The sequence below is a fragment of the Caloenas nicobarica genome, chromosome 2 (assembly GCF_036013445.1).
Source record: "Caloenas nicobarica isolate bCalNic1 chromosome 2, bCalNic1.hap1, whole genome shotgun sequence".
Classification (NCBI taxonomy): domain Eukaryota; kingdom Metazoa; phylum Chordata; class Aves; order Columbiformes; family Columbidae; genus Caloenas; species Caloenas nicobarica.
Window position 1 is genome coordinate 101,209,943 of NC_088246.1, and position 22,074 is coordinate 101,232,016.

Below are 22,074 nucleotides of genomic sequence, written 5' to 3' on the forward strand. Positions count from 1 at the left end.
TGTTTCTGGGCTTAGACAGTGACCCCTGAGCAGTGTGCTTCAGAATTTGAAGGGAGTCCTCTTAGCTCTAGAGAAGGATGCTGCAGTGTCTCTGTGGATGTCTTCTGCTCCTGATGAGCACTGGTTCGTAGTTGAACAGTTTTGTCTTGATAGATAAGCTCTCTGAACTGATGTTAGACTTGCTGTGTTGAGAGGTTCTAGATGGCACAGGTCCTAAAAACAGAAAGCCAAAAGAAAGAGAGAAGTTTTTCTTTACCCCCTTTCTGTGGATCAGTAACTTCTCAACACAGTTTCTGGGTGATCACGGTGGAAGATTCAAAACTGTTAACAGGTTTTGTCCTACACATCTGTAATCTTGGGTTGTGTAGGAAAACTCAGCTGCATTTCATGCAGTGGAGACAACTTCTTTATGACCCTTGGTTGCACTGTCATTATTCTGGCTGTTGTGGAAGAGCCACTTATTCTGCTTCTCATATTTCCAAGACCTTAACTGAACCCCTGGGTAGGCAAAAAGAGCTGCTTATCTGTATCCTGATGAGCTACAGACCAACAGAACGTGCATCTGGAAGGTGGTGGTGTGTCGTCTTCAGATTGTAGGTAGATGAGCTGTCTGAATAGCTTTGGCAAGAAAAAAAAAATAGACTTGATCAGCTGCATGCTGCTATACAAAGTACTTTGGTATATTAAATAATGTGAATGTTGTTAGTGGACTTGTGTAATCTCTCTGGGTTGTTGATGAATAGGCTGTACAGCACAGGTCTTGTGAACCCCCAGTCATGTTTGTATTCTGCTGTGGGAGCTGATCAGTGAGTTCTACCCACCATTTCCTGCCTTTAAACCAGTTATCTTTTCCTCTAAGGACCTTCATTCCTACACTGCTTAGTTTTCTGGAATTCTTTTTCCGAAGTATTATAGGGTCTTCCATATTCATGTGCACCTACCCCCTAAGATTTCTAAGAGGTATGTGAAGAAAAAATTCTTTTTTCAGAAACCATTTTGTCTGTACCCAAGCATGACGTAGGTATTCATGTGTCAGCTAATTTTATCCATCGTTCTAGTGTGTATTAATTTGCCTAGTGCAGGAATTAAAGTTACAGACCTTTGTTATGTGGAACTTATTTTTAAAAACAAAAAGCCCCCCAAAACATCACCACATTTGCCACTCCACAGGCTGTAGGTGTCAGGGAAGTTCTCAGATGGCAGATTGCTTGTAGCTGCTGGTAGTTCTGCTCATCCCTGCCTTCCCTTGCAGCTCTTTTGCACAGTGAATGCCACCTCACCCTGGTAACTCCCTTCTGGTTTTTTGGGTTCTATAATATGTTGTGCAGCTGCTTGAAGTTGCAACAGGTCTTCCTGAAGAGTCATTCTGGGATGGGAACCAGCACAGTTCCTTCTCTGGTGGTCAAGGGTGGGCAGAATTCCTGTAGCTTCTGTTCTATAGCCTTATCTTACCTGAGTGCTGCTCTTATGCACTGGTTGTCTGCTGCGTGTACAGAATCTTGGGAAGTTTTCTGCTCCTGATGTGTTTGAAGGACAATTTATTAGTAGAATCTCAGTGGTTAAAGCACTTGCTGAGCATGCAGGAAATCTGAATTCACTGCCTTCATCTGAAGAGGAGGTTGATTTCCTATTTCCTAACACAGTGACTTAGTCATTGAACTATTTTGAGGAGGTGTACTTAATTTAATAATATATAAATAAATTATATTAATTTTATTAAATTTTCACTGAGTTGAGGCCTGGAATGCAGTTATGTCTTTTCAGGAAATGAGTGAATCAGCTGGGGGCTGTGCCCATGAATATTTACATGTTCTGTGTGAAACATAAGTATCAGTGGAAGAAATAGAGGAGAAACTCATTTTAGAATAATTTTTGTAACCTAGAATTAAAGAAACAGTTGTGAAAGGCCATGGTTTTAATCTATGATCAATGGTTGATAAAATAAATATAAAATGGGATCACCTACCGCAGTCTAAATTAAGTTAGGTTTCTCAGCCTATTCTCCTGCAAGTGTTTAAATAATTCTGTAAAGTTTCAGAAGCACCCTGTGCTAGAATAATCTCTATTATGGCAGTGCTAGCATTTTCCTGGAAGGTGAAAGAATTGGATTTTAGTTTCCTTAAACAGAAAACCCAGAGCTTTGACCTTATACTTCTTGAGTTCTGTTACGCTCACATTGATGAAGAAAAGGGTGATAGTGCTTGAGAAGAACTGCCAATCTAGCATTTGCTTTTTCTTGTTTTACTTTAAAAATACTTGAAGACTGAATTCAGGGGGTTTTGAGATTGATCTCGCTTTTTTCATTTTATTGCTGAACAACAAAAAATAGGTCAAAAACCCAACCCAAATTCTAAGCAAAACTTGCTGTGCTTGATACATGCATTGCGCTCTGAATTGGAGTTTGAGCAGTGTGTTTTACAGGAGGAGAAGTGGAAGGATAACTTCTGAAATTACTGCAGCAGGGTTCATCAGAATTCTACTGGAGACCTCTAAATTACCCAAAGACTCCTTGTGACTACATAAGTCAAACCCAACACTTCAAACCTGAAGCAGAAATCAATTGGTAGGTAGTTCAGGAAGCACAACGATAATAGTCTATAGATGGGAAATAACCACTTGTGCATAAGCTGCAGTTGTTTTATTTTGCAACTGTATGATAAAGCCCAACCTGAAAATAACAACAGCATGAACAAAAGTAGTGAGGTCTGTCTGGAGTTAGAAGTTAGCAGCAAATGATAAAAGGAATGCATTGCACAGTTGCTGTGACTGAGAAATACTTGCTATGCTAATGGCTAGAGAAGCAGTGATTTTTTTTTTTTTTTTGGTAATTTTTTTAAACGTTAATTGCATTCAGCTTTTCTTTTAATACCATTTGACATATGGAGAGGATTACTTAAACGTGCAATTCTTAACCTCAGCAGAGAGGTTCTCATGGAGAGCAGGTAGCCTTATGGAAATTACAGCACGTGATTCATCATATTTAATGCGAGTTTGGACTAGCTGACTGGAGAGGTCTCGCTCGTATGCAATTTGATAGCAGGTTCCCATTGTCAGTAAAAAAATATTCAAAAAAAGGTGGTTATAATATGCTTATTACCTCTTCCACCTATAAATCAGATTTTTTTTTTTTTGTTAAATATCTGACATGTAATTTACAAGTATCTTGAAAATATATTTTGAAAGTGCACATAGTTCTTAATTATTTGTGGTAGTCTTAATTTTTTTTTTAAATCTTAGTTTACTATATTAATTTATAATGTATTTGTAGTACATCAACATCTGTTCTAGGATTAATTTTTTTTTCGTTCTGTATTCTTTGTCTTATTTCTGATTTCCTTTCATGCGAACCTCAAAATTGAGCAGCTTTAACTACATTCTGTATGGAGGGCATCATGCTCACTGGAGGACTGTTGATATAGTATTGTGCTTTCTCCATGTTGTTTCACATTTTGTCTTTTGTATGTCCTACGTGGAAAACAAAGTGATTCCCCCGCCCATGGAATTTTGTGTTGTGCTCATGTATTTTTACAGCTGGAGGTGATATTTTTCCCAGCTTAAAGGTGAGGAACTGAGGCAAGGAAAAGGTGTAGGCAAAAGCACATATAAATACCTGCTAACTTTAGCTATTCAGCATGAAGCATTTGGGCACTGATTTTTCAGAAAATTTAGCATTTTCTGTCCTGAAAACAGAGAGTTGACTTCAGTTTCCCTGTGAGTGCGAGTGGAGCAGTTGAGATCAATGGGTCTGTGTGCTGCTCTTTAGGATCTGTGAAGCTATATCACTCTACAGCTGTTACTGCCCTTTTAGCTTTCTACTCATTGTTGAATTGTTGCAGGGCTAGTGATAACTAGCAGAAAGAAGGGATGAGAGAAGCCTCTGCTATGAATATTGTGAGGTTTTTTGTATTCTAAAAGTAAATTAATACCTCATGATGATACTTGGAGAAATATGTTTCCACTGACTTCCTGTTCTCCAATTTTAAGTAGTATTTATGTAACATCTCATAGAACCTCTGTGATACAGATAAGAGGGTGGTCCATTATAATACCTAAAACCTATTTGTTTTTTCTGAATTTGTGAGCTAATCTTCCACGTTTTCTAACCATCTCATGCCTCTTACGTTGTGCATGTTGTAGATGATACAGTAAATAAGGCAGGAACAGGTCAGGCTGTGTCATCCTTCATTGCATAATCCTGATGGATCCATTCATCCATGATTTGAACAAGGCAAAGATTTTTTTTAGAGTAAGTATGACACATAATATTATCATACAGTGAGGCTTATGCACAACGAGGCCAAGTTGAAGATTATAGGCAACTTTATCACTTTCTAAATTGAATCCTAGATTGTTTTTGAATGCTAGATTATTTTTAGCCTTAATGCCCTTGTAACATTGAGACTTCTTTTATGTATGTAACAGCTTTCACTTTTTTAAAAAAAAAGTAAGCTGCCACTGAGTTTGGGGATCTTGGATTTGTGCGTGCACGTCTCAGTGTAGCTCTGCTTGTAGATGAGCCTTCAAACCATTTAATAGCTCTGTGAAGGGCTTGTGTTTGTGCTGCCTCCAGGTTCCTGGGGCAGGACGGCAGCGGTTCTCTCTGCTTCCCCTTATGTCTACGTCAGTGGCACTTGGCGTGCTGTGAGGATGCTTAAAATGCTTGTCCTGTTTTGCGAGTGTGCAGATAGTCAAGCGTGGGTAGAAAAACAAAACTGCGGAAGTGTTTGAAAAATTTCCAGACACTTAGTGATAAGTTTCAGAATAATTTTACATGTCCGGGGATCTCCTGAACTTATTGCAGTTTGTGTTTGGGAGCCTGCAGTGAATCTGAGTTTTTGGTCTGGAGTTTGACACATCTAAATATTGCATGGAAAAATGTATTATTTTAAACCAGTTTCTGACTGGCTTTGTCATGCAAGTCCCCATACACCTTGAATTCAGGCTTATCTCAAATTATTTCCATGTTTTCGGTCTTCCTGCCCAATATTTTTTTTTTTTTAATTTTCACATTTCCCTGATTCCCTTTGCAGCTTGTCATGTGATGTATCTCTTCCAGCCTCTTGCATTCCCACCATTTTGCTTAGTGATTGCATCACAATTTCGATTTCTGTGTCCAGGAAGTCCTAAATTCTGCTGAATCTCTCTTCATGCTCCCCAGTGCTTATTTTGGTGTAATGAATGACCTCAAGTCTGACTCGTGGTCCCTCTGCGTTAGATTCAGGCAGCTTCCTCCCATGTGCTGAACAAGATGTGGGCTTTGTTCTCTCTTCTGGTGTATGGATCTAATTCTTGTGTGAATATTCACCTTATGTAGAATCCCCAGGGAAACAGACCTCTTGCTGATTTAGTTGAGTGCGCGTGAAATCTCGCTGATGCTGTGATGAATCAGGGGATTCCCCAGGAAACTGGGACCTCCTTGGAAGCAGGGAAGAAATTCTCCCTTCTCCTGGGAGAAGACTGCCGGCCGTGGCCAAGGGGTTTGTCTCTGGAGAACACAGAGTTGGAGCCAAGTGGCAGCTTTACGACTGGAGAGAGACTACAGGTTCAGAAAAGGAAACAGTGGGCCAGACATTAGAGGAGGACCGAAGGCCTCCTGGGAACTAGAAGGGACCATGCAGAGCTGCCTGCACCTCTAGGTTGCCTGAAGGATATCTGGAGAGACGGATTTGCCATTCAGGATACAATGTGAAGTGGGAGCTTTATTTAATAAAGCTTTTCTTTGTTCTTTCCCACCTAGCCGTGATTTTCTCTTTTTTTTTTCCCCCCCTATAATTAATTATCCTGTGTGGCAGTCTGATTAAATCCAGATTATTTAATTTAAAGAAATTCTGAAATTCCTTTTTTTCTTTTCTTTCCTTTTGAGTAGCTCCAGACAAGTGCATATTCTAGCTGTCATTTTTTTGGATGCTGAAATCTTGTGGATGGATTTTCATGGGGTGGCAAAATGCATATGCCTGGCACAAAGGTATTCCAAATTTGATATTTTTTGCTCCCAAAACATGGAGCTGTAAAAAAATTCTTAAAAACAAGCTTTCCAGAATTTTGTTACCCATGAGCTAAGCCATTTTGGCTGTTAGCGGAGAGAAATTAGGAAAAAAAGTGATCTGAAGCAGATAGTTGGCTTGGAAAACTGCATTAGGAAGCTCTGAAATTTCACAAGATTGCAGGAGCAGAGAGCTGCAATCTCGTACAGCAAAGATCGATAGTCTGCAGTGCAAGCGCCAAGAGCAGCGTACAAGTAAATTTGAATAATATGCATTTTTGCGTACTGTGATGCAAAGCTGCAGTGTGTGTGAGATGCACTTGTTCCCAGCTCCTGGCTGTCTCCTGATTCTGCACAGATACATGTGCAAGACGCTGCTGTTGGGTGGTCGGTGGTGTCTGTTCACCCCGAGTTTCCACGAGCGTGTGTGGCTTCTAATTTGAGAAACACAAGTAGGCTGGTGCTCCAACTTCTAACAGATTGCCCCTAAAAAAGGAAGTGTCGGGCAGCTTCGGTGGTGGATTTGCTCCTGTCTTTGCATATTGCTATTTCTTTGTGTTCTAAATCTCAAAGCAAGTTTTTAATTTAGTTCTGTGTTCAATGGGTTTAGTTACTCAAAAATAGATGCTGAGACTGCTTTTAAATGGGATCTATTGTTCATGTAAAGAGCTGTATTAGAAGTAGCGGGTATAATGAAAAATACAGCCCAGCTTTGTAATATAATGACTTTTACCAAATAAGGAAATAAAACAAATTTAATTTACTGTGTGTTGGCTGTCGTCACTGTATTAAAGGTTATACCAGTATTCATGAGGAGTTGCTATCTCAGTAATTTAATCAACTTAACAATCTAAGCCGATGTAGGGGTATGAAGTTCAATGTTACTTGTCTTGAAAAGAGCAAGTTCTGGTTTTGAAGCTGTTTAAAATGCTATTCTAACAACAGCAGTTAAAACCAGGAATGCTAAAATTAACAATTTAGTCATGCTAATTGATTGATTGTATTGTGCAGGTAGGTTGTGAATTCTTAATTATATGGTTTTTAATAAACTATCTGCTATTGGTTTTGTGTAGATCATCCTTTGCAGGCTGGAAGTGCCAAGTGCAGGATAATTCAGTGAGTGATGTGGACTATTTCAGCTTCTTGTTTTCAACCCTTATAGGTAATCCATGTGAATGTCATAATTCAGAATTAATAAAATGAAATTTGTTTTGATAGTCAATTAGTGGATTTAATTTAGAATAAATGGTGTAGTAAGTACTTCCTGAAAGTAAATCTAATCTTGTTACATGTTTTGCATATGAGATACCCTTTTTTCTCTTGATATGGTTTTTGACACCCTATTTTTGCACTTCTCCACTTGGGCTGAATATTTGCATACTTTTTCTTCATTTTAGTAACTTTCTTTGGAAAGTATGAGGAAAACCTAAATGCAGTGTATGACATGAACAATAATTTTTTTTTTCTCGATTTAAGTAAATGCCTTTTATTGGCTTGTAACAGTATAAATAAGTGCCTTTGGGATTTCCTGTGGACATGCTTATGCTATTAAAAATGCTCCATCACCATAAAGTAATCGAAGTATGTTGAAGTGAGCTGCCCAAGGTCAGCATGTGAGCGGAACTGCTTCTGCTACTATATTCTTATTCAGATATAAAACTAGTTGTACGCTGTGGTGATGCAACTTTTGGAAATTACGGTGGTTAAAATGGCACAGTATTACTGAGAAATATCTTCCAGTAACTTGTCCTGTGATGAAAGTATCTTTTCTTCATCACCTCAGTCATTTATAATGTTCAGATGTTTTGCTTTCAAGAATTACCTTTTTTTTCTAAAACAGTGAAAAGAGAGCTGTACTGATACCAGAGAAAATGAAAGCAAAACCAAAGTGATTGTTTTGGAGCAGTAGTCCTGTTTTATGAAAACATTTAATACCTGGCTAGAAATAATTAGCCAAAAGTGGCGTGGGTTATCTTTTTTTGGTTTGTTTTTTTTTTTTTTTTAACCCTGAGGTTATGTTAGAGTGTTACTGAGTTGTTGTGAGCACATGGTGAATTGTCTTGCATTACACCTGGGTTTTTAAATTATTTTTAAAAGATATGTTGAAAATAGCATAACATTGCCCTCTTACCATTTTTTTTAATACCACATTGTAGTTTAAATGGGTATGCCATAGATTTTTCAAGTATTCTTGTTTCCTCTCAGAAGTCAGACTTCGTATTTTGATATTCTTAAATTTAAAATACCAAGCAAGAACTTTTTAACAACAACAACAACAACAAAATGTTATGCAGACATACATTTAAAGACAGTTTCTGTCAATGATGCTGTTGAAATAGAACAGTGCTTGGCTTGTTTTGTGATACTGTTGTACTGCTTCTTTTTCTCTAGGGTTTTCAAGAGAGGAGTTGACTAGTCTCCAGGGCATTAGAGGAAAGCCACACATTAGCCAGACACAGCTTTCACCTGTCCGTCTTTACCTAACTGATCTGGACCAGTTTTTACACCACTGGGCTGTGACAGAGGTAATACATCAACACTAATTCTAAATGACAGCATACAAACTCCGAGTGCTCTCCATCCCTGTTGCACAGATGCCTAAATCTTGTTGTGAGTTGAAAAAAAGAATGAAAAGTATAATAGTTGTTGAACAGCTGATGTTCTTCTATAACCATCAGATGATATTTTGAAGGAGGCTGCTTCAAAATGTTCAGACGTGCAGTATGCAAAACAATACTCATGGAAAAAAAGGGTAGAAGCCTTGATGGAAAATTCTTAAACACTAATATGATTAAGACCAGCAACATGTTTTTGCTTTCAAAAATAAATTAATTGTAAAACTACTTTCTCTGAGGAGTTTTCTTTGAGAATAAATTCCACTGTTAATTAAAAAGCACTTGCATTAAATGAGATTTTAACTTGGAAGCAATATCAAGTTGGCATTGGTGGTTATTTAGAATAACTTCTGATGCTTATTTAATAGAAATTTATTTGGATTAGAAACTTCACTGTGAATCTAGTTGCTGCTCGTTAGGTTATAAGAACTGAAAGCTTAATTTTATTGCTGGTTCTAAAGGGATCTGAGCCACCCAATTTTATTCAGAACAAGTGCATATTAGTCTTAATTTAGGCTCAGCTCTTTTTGTTGCTTATCCCATTGTAAACCACTTTAAGGTGTGAAGTCATGTTTTAATGACATGCCAGTTTGATAGTATTTATGAAATCTCTGTCACAAATACAGAAAGAAGAGTATAACAGAAGGTTTTTAGTTGTATGATGTATTCTGTTTTTTCATGGCGATCTATATTTCTCTTCCAAGTCATAAAGTTTTAAGTGATAATCTACTGAAACTAATGATAGTCCGAGGCGCATATTGCATGTGTACTATTATGTATTGAGTAGTATTTGAAGCAAAGCTGTTATTTGGTACCACGACTGACATGTGTCTTTAGACGTCCTGTCTTCAGTCAGCTGGCCTGTGGAACAGCTAAACTTTCTTCCGAAGTTGTTTAGCTTTGTCTCTTCTGGGCAGTAATGATGTGCTTTCTCACCAAAACACCTTTCTCCAGTATTGAAATACGAGAATGTTTTCTGTCCCTGTCCTGTATGGAACACAGGATTGTTCCTCTGTGAATGCACTAGAGAGATTACTTGCAAGTGTTTGTCCATGAGTTAACATAATCGTATCCATCTGAAGGATTTTTATATACTTCGCCTGCTTCTGAAAATGCCACCCCTCACATCCTCTTGCTTTCCTCGTTTTGCTTTTCTTCAACAAATCTGTCAAAGTTGGTTGAGAAACCACAGAACAGGAGAGTTTTCACTTAGGGATGGTGAAATAGTTTGACTGTAGATAGCTTATTTGTGGTTTTGGTTCCTGGTTGCAAGTTTGATTTACTTCTCCTGCCACAATCTTTTCAGTGTTTCGATGCCATCAAGGACAGTCATTGCTTTTCAGAAACTTGAGACTTGCTTTGGTTAAATACCGTTTCTTGGGAAAAATACAAGGTGTTCTCTCAGGTTCTCAGAAGTGGATGGCAGTCATTAAGCAAGAGCTGGACATCCTTGGTTTGTAATGGAGGTGGTTTTGGACATCCTATGGATGTGTGTGGAGAGCGATGAGACCTTCTAGACCCACCTCATCTTGTAGACTCTTAATCAAAGGGAGTTCTGGACTGCTGCTTACAACTCTGAACTTGAGAGGGAGATTGGAGGCTCTTCCTCCTAAGTGCGGTCATGACTGTGGAGAGAACATTTCTAGTAAACTGGGTTATATCAGGTACATGTAGGATGTGATCAGCAATAGTCAGCAAGAATTTATAAAGGGCAAAATGTGCTCAACCAACCTGTTGGCTTTCTGCAACAAAGTGACTAACGTTTGGGTGAGGGGAGAGCAGTGGATGTCCATTTAAAAAAAAAAAATCAGACGTTTAGGCTTTTAAATGACTACTTTCTCTGTGTTTAAATATCTAATACAGTTTTGGGAGTTTTTTCCTTGTTGAGTACCATTCTCCAGCCTCAAACATGTTTACCTATATTCTATTTCATGTTCAATTTTTAAAGAAAACATCCAGGGGAATGTAGTCCATAAAAACTTTGGGATTTGGAGGCTGGACCATTTCAAAGAAAATTAAAAAAGAAAAGAAAAAGGGGAAAAAAAAAAAAAAAAGGAAAATCCTGGCTTAGCAAAAACCCTTTCAGTTCAAGATTTGCCAAAGTTGCACAGGAGTAATTTTTATAGAGCAAGTGGTTTCTACCAGGTATTGAACAAGCTGGTCTCCTCTCAAAAGAAAAAAAGCAGCAACAAAAGCCCCCAGACCCAGAGCTGCAGCCTCTGGGGAGAAGAAAACTGCCAGCAAATCCTGAGGCTCTTCTAGGATGTCTTGAAAGACAGTGGGATACGATAGCTCTGTGTGTATGGAGTTCGACAGAGGTATGTTTGGAGACCGATTTCTTCAAGTGGACATAGTTCAAGGTATGACACAGTTTTGGAATGAAAATATTTTTAGCTATGACAGAAAATTATTTTATTTAGATAAAGTGGTACTACAGGAAATAATAAAACCCAGCTTGAGTCATGCTTTTGGTGAAACCCGGTAGAGCAGCACAGCTTCTGAATTCTGTATGTTTCATGCTTTCCCTTGCTGGATAAGGACGTTTATGGTGATGCTGTAATGTTAAGGAAATATTTGTAGTAATTTAAAATACCTAGGAAGTGAGAATAGCCTTCCACTGAGTGCGGAGCAGGCAGCATTCAGGACTCTGCTTTATGTTGAGAATGAGAATTGTTCATTTAAAAGAGTTCTCATTGTGTAGTTGTAATTAAGGTTTTCCTCATAATGGGGAAAATACTTTGTGGATTAAAATAAATAGGGAACTGATGGAATTATTATTTGACAGCCTGATTTCCTATGATTAAATGAGACTAGTAATCAGATTATTATTAGTCCGTCCATCCTTCTTTCTTCTCTTCCAGCACTAGTTTTGTCTAAACCATGGGCTAGTTTTTGTGTCTCTGCTAAAATTATAAAGTTGCAAATACTAGTTGCCTGTAAGTTTTATGAAAATAAGCAGGTGGAAGAGAAAAAAACCTCTCGATTAGCACAAGGGAGTTGGTAAGTTGGCTTCTGCATCCTGCTGGCCAGCCTGCATGTGCATCGCTCTGAACTGGGCTGTCGCTCGGTCCATGGGGTGTTGGGGCGTTGTGAGGCAGGAGCAGCTGGGGTGACGGTGCTGAGGAAACAGAAGGGAGAGGGGTGAAGAGTCCCAGGCATGAATCTGTAGGAGGCCACGGCTTGCTGGCTTCATTGCTCACTGCTTGGCTTTGTTTAGAAATCCCGAGGAGGGCAGTCCCAGCCTTGTGGCACTAGCCAGCTGTCCTGTGCAGTGAGTGGTGTGTGTTTCTACTGGTAGCGAGCTGTGAGAGGGAATGTGGTGTATAACACATGCATGCCAGAGATGGGGGAGGAGAAAATACTTGCCTTTGGAGAAAGAGCAACTTGCATAAAGGAAAAGAAGGTATTTTCACTGGCAGTCTGGGCTTGGAGCATGTTGTAATATAACCAGTGCACTTGTTAGCATGTGGTTCTGGTCGACGGCAAGTTAAACATGAGCCAGCAGTGTCCCTGGCAGCCAAGAGGGCCACCCGTGTCCTGGGTGCATCCAGCACAGCGTTGCCAGCCGGGCAGGGAGGGGATTGTTCCGCTCTGCTCTGCACTGGGGCGGCCTCACCTGGAGCACTGGGTGCACCTCTGGGCGCCACAGGATAAAAAGGATATAAAGCTTCTAGAGAGTGTCCAGAAGAGGGCTATGAAATTGGTGAAGGGTTTGAAGGGGAAGCCGTATGAGGAGTGAGTAAAGTGGCTAGGTCTGTTCAGCCGGGAGAAAAGGAGGTTGAGAGGAGACCTGATCGTGGTCAACAGCTTCCTCACAAGGGGAGAAGGAAGGGTAGGAGCTGATCCCTCTGGCTAAAACCAACAGAACCCAAGGGAATGTCAGGAAGATGTCCCAGGGGAGGTTTAGGTTGGACATTAGGAAAAGGTTCTTCCCCCAGAGGGTGGTGGAGCACTGGAACAGGCTCCCCAGGGAGGTGTCACGGCCCCAAGCCTGACAGTGTTCAAGCAGAGACTGGACAAGGCCCTCAGACACATGGTGTGACCTGTGGGGTTGTCCTGTGCAGGGACAGGAGTTGGACTCGATGGTCCTTGTGGGTCCCTTCCAACTCAGGACGTTCTATGATTCTAAGTGTGATTGGTGACACCGCCACCTAACAAATCCACTTCTGATAGGAGTTAATGCTTCTAAGTGCTTTACAACAAAAAACATTGTGAGATAGATACTCTTTATAACTTTTATTATTATTATTATTATTTTTCACTTATGGAGCAGTGCTACAGAAAAGTGTCCCTTTAAATGCCATTTTGTGTAGCTGTGAAGTTTAGTCTTTATATTTTGCTGAAAGAGTTGTTAAATGTGGAAGCCTTGGTTCCTTTTCTGGAGCAACTTCTACTTAAAATGACTTCTGTCTTATTAAAGCCAATTATTTAAAATCATAGCCCTGCAGCTGAAATAGATGGGGCTCCAGAATAAATGGTTGCAGCCTAAGGGAAGAGGCTTCAGTCTTTGTTCATTTTAAATGTGCCTATAGTGTTTGTCGGTAATGTTGTTCACTCCCCTGTAATTGAATTGCTCTGCTAGCATCAAATGAAATAGTGCCAACAGGAATGAACATTTAGCAAAGTAACCGTGTAAACATGGTAATTTCCGTTGTTGTAATATTTGCTGTTTGTAACACTTGAACATTTTGGAGGGGGAAAGCAAACCATAATTCAAAAATTCTTCTCGAAGTTGAGCTTCTGTACTTATATTGAGTGCATAACTGACTTGAAGAAATAAAATACTCAACAAAATGTTTAAAATTGTGTAAGACCAAACACGTGGGAAGGTCAACTGCTTTTAAAAGCAGTCTTGAATTCAAAAACCTTGGGATGCATATGATGTGATATACTAATGTGTGTCAAAACCAGAGTAGTCTTGTAAGTGAAACAGAGTTGGGAAGGCTGCATCTGCACTGATAACGCTATGGAAATCATGACAAATCATTAAAAGATAGCGAGTCAATGTGTGTAAATTAAAAGCCCTGTAAGGGTGTTTTTCTCGAAGTAAATGGTGGTGTTGCAGTGCTGAAGCTTAACTTTAAGCAGAGCATTTCAAAAGCATTAAGCATTAAAAAAAAATAGATTTTTAAATAAGATTTTGAGTTGAATTGCCTGTAAGACTTCAACTTGTGGTCTTCATTGAGGCTTTCAGAGGAGAGATACATTGGGGAGAAAAGGCAGCTGAAGGAAAATAGTATCCCTTCTGAACTAGAAATATGCTACAATTTTTAATCCTCTTTAAGGAGAATAAAAAAAATTCTGTATAAGTCCATTAGTGTTTTGTAAAATTGCATCTTATCCAAGTTTGATGTTAAGAAATGAAAATGAGATGGCTTTCATTTTCTTGAAAAATAATGCAAATTTCAAAGAAACAAAAGAGAAATTATATAAATAAATGCAATACCTCCTAAAAAGAAAAAAGCTCTTTTTTAAAGGTCTCTTCCATAATTTTCTTAAGATATGAAACTTAAAAAACAACTAAAAAAACCCCAATAAAACCCAAACACCAAAACACAACCCCCCCGAAAAACCTAACTTGTGGCATTTTATAGCTGGGAGCTCACATGTTACTGCATGTAACTAATGCAAATTAAAATCTCCACAGTTACTGTGCATTATGCTGTAAATCCATTCCTGATTTGTGATATCTAAACTAAATTTGCTCAAAAAGACAGGCTCTGTGGGACAAGAATGTACTGGTTTCGTTCACAAAAGAATAATATTTTCAGAAGTGCGTATCACTTACCGAGACAGCAGGAGACATCCAGCCCATAGTTCTTTGCCTCCTTGTACCAAATCTTGCCGGTAGCCGCATTTAAACAAGTGATCAAATTGTTACACGGTAGGTGGGCAGTGGTGGTTGTCACTCGTGTTTGTGTCCACTGGCAAATAAAGAGAACTTCACTTGGTTTAGTCAGCTTTTAACATAGGTTTAGCATCAGGCTGTGTGCCACAGCCAAGGAGCCTGCAGGTAAGCAATCGCCACAGTTCATCAGGTGGGAGAAGAGTTTGTGTGCTGCAGTTATCCTGCTTCTGAGCTAGTGGTTGGACATTAACTGTGTTTCATATTCCTTCTAAGTGTTTGTAAATGGGTAATCTATCAAGATTATGTAACTATCAGGACACAATACGTGTTCTCAAGCACTTATAATTCTTAAATTTCTGTATTCCTGTTTTGCTACCCTGAATGTAAAATTAGCCCCATAGTTGTTTTTTTTTTTTTTTTTTTTTTTTACCTGTTGCCCACCTGTGTAATGTTCTCCTGCAGACTCTGTTCCATCCTTTTGGTTTTTTTTTTAACCTAGGTTTTGTTTTGTTGTGATTGTGTAGGGGTTTTGTGGGGGATTTTTTGTTTGTGTGGATTTGGTTTGTGGTGGTGGTTGTTTTTTTGCAATCACTGAATCGGGAATACCTTTCACATCCGCCCCTGTGAGCTTAGCCAAGGCAGATGAACAAAGATCTCTTGTTGTACGCAGCTTTCTCAACAACTCAGGGCACTGTTAATATTGCCCTGTCAAATCAATTTATTTCAGAAAGAGAAGCAGCACCTGTCAAGGGAGTACACTGTCTGATAAGCTAGGGCGCTTCGGGGGAAGCTGGCTGAGCTTCAGACGACAGGCTTCATTGCCTGCCCCATCACCTGAAAACTTCTTGTTTTCTGCGCTCTGCAGTAACACGTTACACTGGATGGAGTCCCTCTCGCAACAGTCATTTCACAAGGGCTTGGGAATTGACTGCGGAACAGCCCGTTACATTTTAGTTACCCGTGTTTGAGGTGGATGTCGATGTGAATTGAAAAATATATTTTAAAGTTCACATTAGGATATAGTGTCTGGTGTGTGCCAGATTTAGTTTTTAAAAAATCACTTCCCTTGGAGTCTGAAGTGTCTTTGGTCTGACTCCACAGTGTGGCCTGCTAAAATACTTGATCCATTATTTTTTCCACTTGCTTGGTTCCTCTTGGTGCTCACGCTTGTTTGTGTCTTCGGAAGAAGGTATTTTTCTTTGAAAAAGAGAGTATTTTGCAGCATGATCAAGCTTGAAATTATATGCAGATTTCCCCTGGAGAGTTCCTGATAAAATGTTTCCCTTGAGGCTTTTTGAGTCAGGAATCTTATCATTACGGAAGCATTGAGTGATTTAGGGATTGGGAGCAGTTAAATAATGAACAAAACATTACTCTCGGTTCATAATTTGTGCAGGTCCTTCTTGCCCTGAGGGCTCAGATTGGCATTGGACTTCCTTGGGTCCTCCCAACTCTTGCCTTTTGGAGTGGAGCACATCTTAATAGAAAAGCAGTATTAAACTGATGGATTCCTCTGATTGTACATTAGAGCTATGAAAAGCCTTTTTCAAATTGGATTAAGAGTCAGCTCAGCTGGCTGTCAGCAGCAAAAATGCTTTTAATTCTTCAGATGAAGACTAGACTAAAACAGCATGTGACTTGACCCATCCTCTGAGATCCAGTTAATGGTGTGGGGACAAGCGAACGGAGCAAAGGTGACTTTCAGAGAGCGCTTTTAGTGTCAATGGCCCCAACGTCCCTTTACTGCAAGTGGTATCCTTGGTATTGGTTTTGGCCGAAGGGTTGGTTTGCAGGCACTACCTTCTGGTCACATTTGCAATCTACTCTGTGGTGTCAGGATCTCTAAAAAGTGTAGGGCGTGTTCCTGGGCTGCATTCCCAGCCTTAGCTGGCTGCTGGTGGAATGTGTCTTGGGTATGGCAGACAGGGAGGTCCCTGTAGTACACAATTCCATGAAGCACTAGTAGGGAACTTGCTGTCATAGTTGCGTAGATCATTATTATGATGGGTAGTTGGGCTTGTCTGGTCAATAAGGTTTGGTTTGAAAAGCTGCCAATGGATAAGGAAGCCTGTAGTATTTGCTGAATAATGTTAACAGTTAATCCCTGTATTTATAATAAGATTATGCTTTTCTCCAGCTTTGGCTTAATTGGATGGGGCTTTGAGCAACCTGGTCTAGTGGAAGGGTGTCTCTGCCCATGGCAGGGGAGTTGGAACTAGATCATCTTTAAGGTCCCTTCCAACCCAAACCATTCTGTGCTTCTGTGAATTTACTCAAGTGGGCATTCAAACAAAATTAAAGACAAACACAAAACCTCTAAGCCAACCTGTTATACCTTTGTGAAACAAGTATTTTATAACCCCTCCCACTATGATCAGAAATGCTCACTCTGTCCATTCACTTGAGTAACACTCTGAAACAAAACTACTCTGGCTTTAGTCCAAAACCAATCTGTGAACGCGCCAAAAATGTGATAAATGGTGATCAAATGTAAAATAATGAATCAGCTGTGACATTTTATTATGGAAATTAAACATCATGCAAACCCTCGCCTAAGGAAAATAAATTGACAGGAAAAATACTAATTTTGATGCAATAATTAAGTTTTCTTTGCTTTTCATTTCCGTGTCTAATAACATTTCAGTTTCACTTTTTATACCAGGCATTTGTTCTGAAAGCCATTTCAAGCCAGATTTAATTTATGGAATTGAAAAGGATTGCCACTCCCGCTTAATCGTAGAAAAAATAGGGAATGTAGGGGTATAGGGAATGGTTGTGCCATTTTGAAGGTCACAGAGATTTAAAAGTTTGAAAAACTAACTTGCCAAGCATTCTGCACTTTACCACATCCCTTCTAAGCAAGTGTGCTGCTCTTCAGTGCGGTGATGTCTGTTTTCCTTGCCAATTCTGGGACAGCCCGAGTGTCGGTGCATTGTACTCGTTATGAAATGTTCCTGCAACTTGTCATCTTGGGGAGAACCTGAGTGGACTGGTAGGCCTAGTCCAGGGCTGTAGCCCTAAGGGCAAAATATTGATAATGGTTTTATTAATGATGAAACCTTAGTTTGCAGAGCGAGTCTGGTGGATTTGCCCTCAAGATCTTTAATATGTTGACCTCATGTGGATATATGTTGAATTAGAAGGGATCTCCCTGCCTTACTGTGTCTGTTGTCATGCGCTCACAGGCATGTGGCATCTCCCTTTGGTAAACTTCCTGAGCAGTGTATTACGAGCAAAAATGTCTCCTGCATTTCCTCTTTCATAATGATCCTTCCTAATTTTCATTCCATCTGTATTCCCAGCCATCTATCATCATTGTTATTTTTTATTGCTGTTTGGTTATATTTGTTTTCCTGCAGCAGTTTTCACCGCTTTATTGCATTTGTAAATAACCATAATATCCCTTCTCAACTATAGTTTTGCCAGCCTAAGTGGATGAAGTTCACAGAATCATAGAATCATAGATCAGGTTGCTCAGAGCCCCGTCCAGCCTGGCCTTGAATGTTTCCGGGGATGGGGCATCTACCACCTCTCTGGGCAACCTGTTCCTTCTGTTCACACCTGTAAGACAGAATCTCTATTCTTCGTGCAATTTTTTTATGCCTGTTGTGTTGGAATTTACCTTTCTTGAAAATGAGGGACTCCTGTTTTGCACAGTGTTTCAGAAACCGTCCAAGTAGGGTCTTATGGAGTAATACTGAATGTATCTTCAGTAGTATTGATCACTTATGTTGTGATAATTTTTATTTTTCCATCCTAAAGTGATATTTGCCTGTTTCATGGTTGTATCACAACTACCTTGTGGTCAGTTGTTATGATCTGCCCTGGTTCAACTTAATTTTTTCCTCATTTCCCATTATTACAACTTCTAGTTGCATGTAGAAGTTTTTATTGCTCTCTGAGCACCATGACCTGTCACTTCTCTTTCACCGAGTTGTTTCTGTATCTGTTATGCATCAAACCCGTGCGATCTTTTCTATAGGTTAGTCCAATCCTGCTGTCGTGACAGGATTTCTGAACTTTGAGCTGTCAGCCGACAGATTTCATCAACATAGCTTTCCCTTTTGTGTAAGTGTTACTTGTTAAAATAAGGTCAGATGGGCATCAGAGTTTGTCCTTGACACGACAATCCACAGTAGTTACCTCTGTCTGAGTTTGACTTCATTCCTTGATGCTGCTAATACGCAAATGTTTTGAGTGCATTTCTTGGGAATACTCTAGAGTACTTCATATTTTATCACTTTCAAATTGCAGTGTACAGAAGCACTATCATCTAAGATAAGAGTACATAGTTTTAATAATATTTCATTATTAAATAAATGCATCAAAAATAAGGGTATTCAGTGCAAGTGTATCTATAAAATTCTTTTAAATAGTCCTGCTAGTCAAACAAAATGCTTGCACAGTTACACCTATAATACTGATTAACGTGAGCAATGTCCTGACAGCCCGACAGTATTATGTTCTGTGAAGCGGATGTGTTGAGCATCTCCTGAACTTGGCCAGCTGAAGCAAGGCTAAAAGCACGTGCAGCATGTAATTTTGAAAAAGCTGAGCACACTTTTATATCACCACAAATGACGCTGCTTGGCCATCTTGATTAAACCACCACTGGCATCCACATTACTTAGGATTGAGTTTCCATGCTGCAGGACCTTGAGCGAATGTTTTTTCCCTAACCTTTCCTTTCCTTGGGGTCTCTCTTCAGCTAGAAATGTGGACTATTATTTTTGGTGTAATGTGAGTGATATTTTCTGTTTTGTCATTATCTCTTGTTCAAGTGTCTTGACCTGCTCTGCTTCAAGTGAAGTCTCAAAACCAGGACACTATCACAGAATTTAATCCCTCAGATCATTCTGTGAAAGTTTTCTTTAGCTCTTTCTTCAGTCAGCAAGGTATCTGAGAGGAATGGTTTTTGCTTAGTTGGAGTATTTGTAAAACTCAGAGACTTAAATTCTTCCTTCCCGCAAACATCTGATCTTGCTGTTCTCTTTCCGTATTCCCTTGAGCACAAACAGAATGTTTAACTCCTCATGGATTGGTTCTTTCATCTTCATTGTCCTTAAGAGAGTGTCATGACTGCTAATGGTCTATCAACACACTCGTGCTGTGTGCCTTGCTTTCTGGAGGCTTCGGTTGACACTGGTGGGAAAAGCAACGCATGTAACCAGAGGGAGGTCATCCCGGCTCTGACTAGTTTGCAAATTATTGGAAGAGATGGGAATGAAAAGCGGAACAGAGAAATCCATCTGCTGAGGACTGTAGTACAGCTTATGAGCAGATCTACTAGAGCTCTCGTTCCTTTATCCTGTCCAGGAGCCATATAACATTTCATGGGGTCTTGGTTGACTGACTTTTTTTTTTTTGTTCCTCCCCAACCTGGTGATTCTCACTCCAGTGTTTTTTACTAAAAAGTTAAGATCTGATTCTTCAGTTCACTTTTTCTTTTTAATTCTTTCCATCAAACCTCTGGGTAGCTAATAGAGTTTCCTGATTTTATAAGCACCAGAAAGTTTTTGGCAGTTCATAAATCAAGATTTCCCTTTGTAATATTACATTTTGTATCATCTCTAAACATGATGTTCAAAGTTCAAGTATGAAAGTTCAACAAATCTGAGTGCTGGGTCCTGCACTTGGGTCACAACAAGCCCAGGCAGCGCTACAGGCTCAGGGAAGAGTGGCTGGAAAGCTGCCCCGTGGAAAAGGACCTGGGGGTGTGGATTGACAGCAGCTGAACATGAGCCAGCAGTGTGCCCAGGTGGCCAAAAAGGCCAACAGCATCCTGGCTTGTATCAGGAATAGTGTGGCCAGCAGGACTAGGGAAGTGATTGTGCAACTGTACTCGGTGCTGTTGAGGCCGCACCTTGAATCCTGTGTTCAGTTTTGGGTCCCTCACTACAAGAAAGACATTGAGGTGCTGGAGAGAGTGCAGAGAAGGGCAACGAAGCTGGTGAGGGGTCTGGAGCACAAGTCTGATGAGGAGCGGCTGAGGGAACTGGGGCTGTTTGGCCTGGAGAAAAGGAGGCTGAGGGGAGACCTGATCACTGTCTGCAACTACCTGAAAGGAGGTTGTAGCATGGAGGGGGTTGGTCTCTTCTCCCAAGTAGCAAGTGGTAGGACAAGAGAAATGGCCTCAGGTTGCACCAGGGGAGGTTCAGGTTGGATATTAGGAAAAAAATCTTCATGGCAAGGGTTGTGAGGCATTGGAACAGGCTGCCCAGGGAAGTGGTGGAGTCACCATCCCTGGGAGTGTTTAGAAGACGTAGAGATGAGGTTCTTAGGGACATGGTTTAGTGCCTAATTTATTGTTGGACTCGAGAGTCTCTTCCAACTAAAATGATGCTATCATGTTTTTGGCAGTGTAGAGGAAAATAAGTTGGAAATCGATCTTTGCTACTTTCTTCTTTGCTCTGTTTTTTTGTTTTGCTTCATTGTGATTCTTCTGTTTCATGCTTGATAGTTATTTGGGAAGTTCTTTTCTTAAATTCTTCAGATCTGAGAAAAGGCAGGTGGAGGCTTGGTGTGGTGTTGTAGCTGGATAGAATATTTGTGGCCTTCTACTTGTATCACATAGATAAAATGAAGAAAGCTACTACCAAAACAACTAGTGATACAGACTGTCATCTCTTTTAACACTGAACAATTTATGTTGACAATATTACTCTTATACACTGTAAAGAATCAATACTTTGAGACAAAGCTGCTTTGTGTCTGTGTCGGTGCTTTGTATTTAGGTCTGTCAACAAAGTATGACTACACAGTGAATGATTGCTGGTTGCATTTAGTCTACCTAAATATAACTTTGTTTTGTTGAAACAGATGATCTGTCGCAGTTTGTCCGCTATACCTTCACAAAGTCAGTGTTTTGACATTCTCCAGACTGGCATCTGTAAATATCTGGTAAGTAACATTTCGTCTTCTTGGTTAACTTCCTTGCGATAATTTTTTAAGTCTCATTAACCCTCAGATCCACTTATTCCAGATAGTTCATGTATAATTTCAGCATTTGCAAAAGTTTTCAACAAGATTAACGGGGTTTTAAAAAATATCTAATGGTATCTGCTAACTGGGGGTAGGTGTTAACTAAAATGACAGCTTTTAAGTCTGCTTCTGTGTTCTACGACACTGTCCATTTGAGCACGGTCTTGGTGACAGCTGCAGTACATCTTCTGTCACACAGGAACACCATCCTCCAACCTCTGCAACTGGCTGCTGCAGGGTCAGCTTGGGACAGTGATTTCCCTGTGCTCTTGGCCTTGAAATACACCTTGTGTTCTTACATTGGAAGTATTTAGAAGTTTGAACTCATCGTCGTTCTTTATTTTTCACCTCTCATGAATAATCATACCAACAAAATACATTCCACATTTCCGTAGCTTGTATTTCTTTATTGGTCTTTTTCTAAACATTCCTAAAAGAGCTGACCTGAAGTGAGCCAACTGTCTATGTCAGCTTAAACAATGTAATTGCAGGTGAGCAAATTAGGCTACTCTAAAACTCCTTAAATTAGTTTTTTAAAAAGATAAAAAAGAATGTATTGCTAATGTGGCACCGTTTTTTATGGCTTTACAGGACACAAATCTAGGATAGTTACTGAGCAGCACTTCAAAATTTAAACTGCTTTCTAA

At 39.8% G+C, this 22,074-nt stretch overlaps 1 protein-coding gene across 2 annotated transcripts in view; it reads left to right on the plus strand.

Annotated features, from left to right (window-relative positions):
* The window catches only part of TEX10 (testis expressed 10), a 63,937-nt gene that overhangs the window by 38,328 nt on the left and 3,535 nt on the right, over window positions 1–22,074 (plus strand). For both annotated transcript variants that reach the window (XM_065627694.1, XM_065627695.1), the window contains exons 11-13: window positions 7,057–7,145; window positions 8,375–8,508; window positions 21,266–21,346. In XM_065627694.1, coding sequence (XP_065483766.1) covers window positions 7,057–7,145; window positions 8,375–8,508; window positions 21,266–21,346 — 304 coding nt within the window. The remainder of the gene's footprint in view (window positions 1–7,056; window positions 7,146–8,374; window positions 8,509–21,265; window positions 21,347–22,074) is intronic.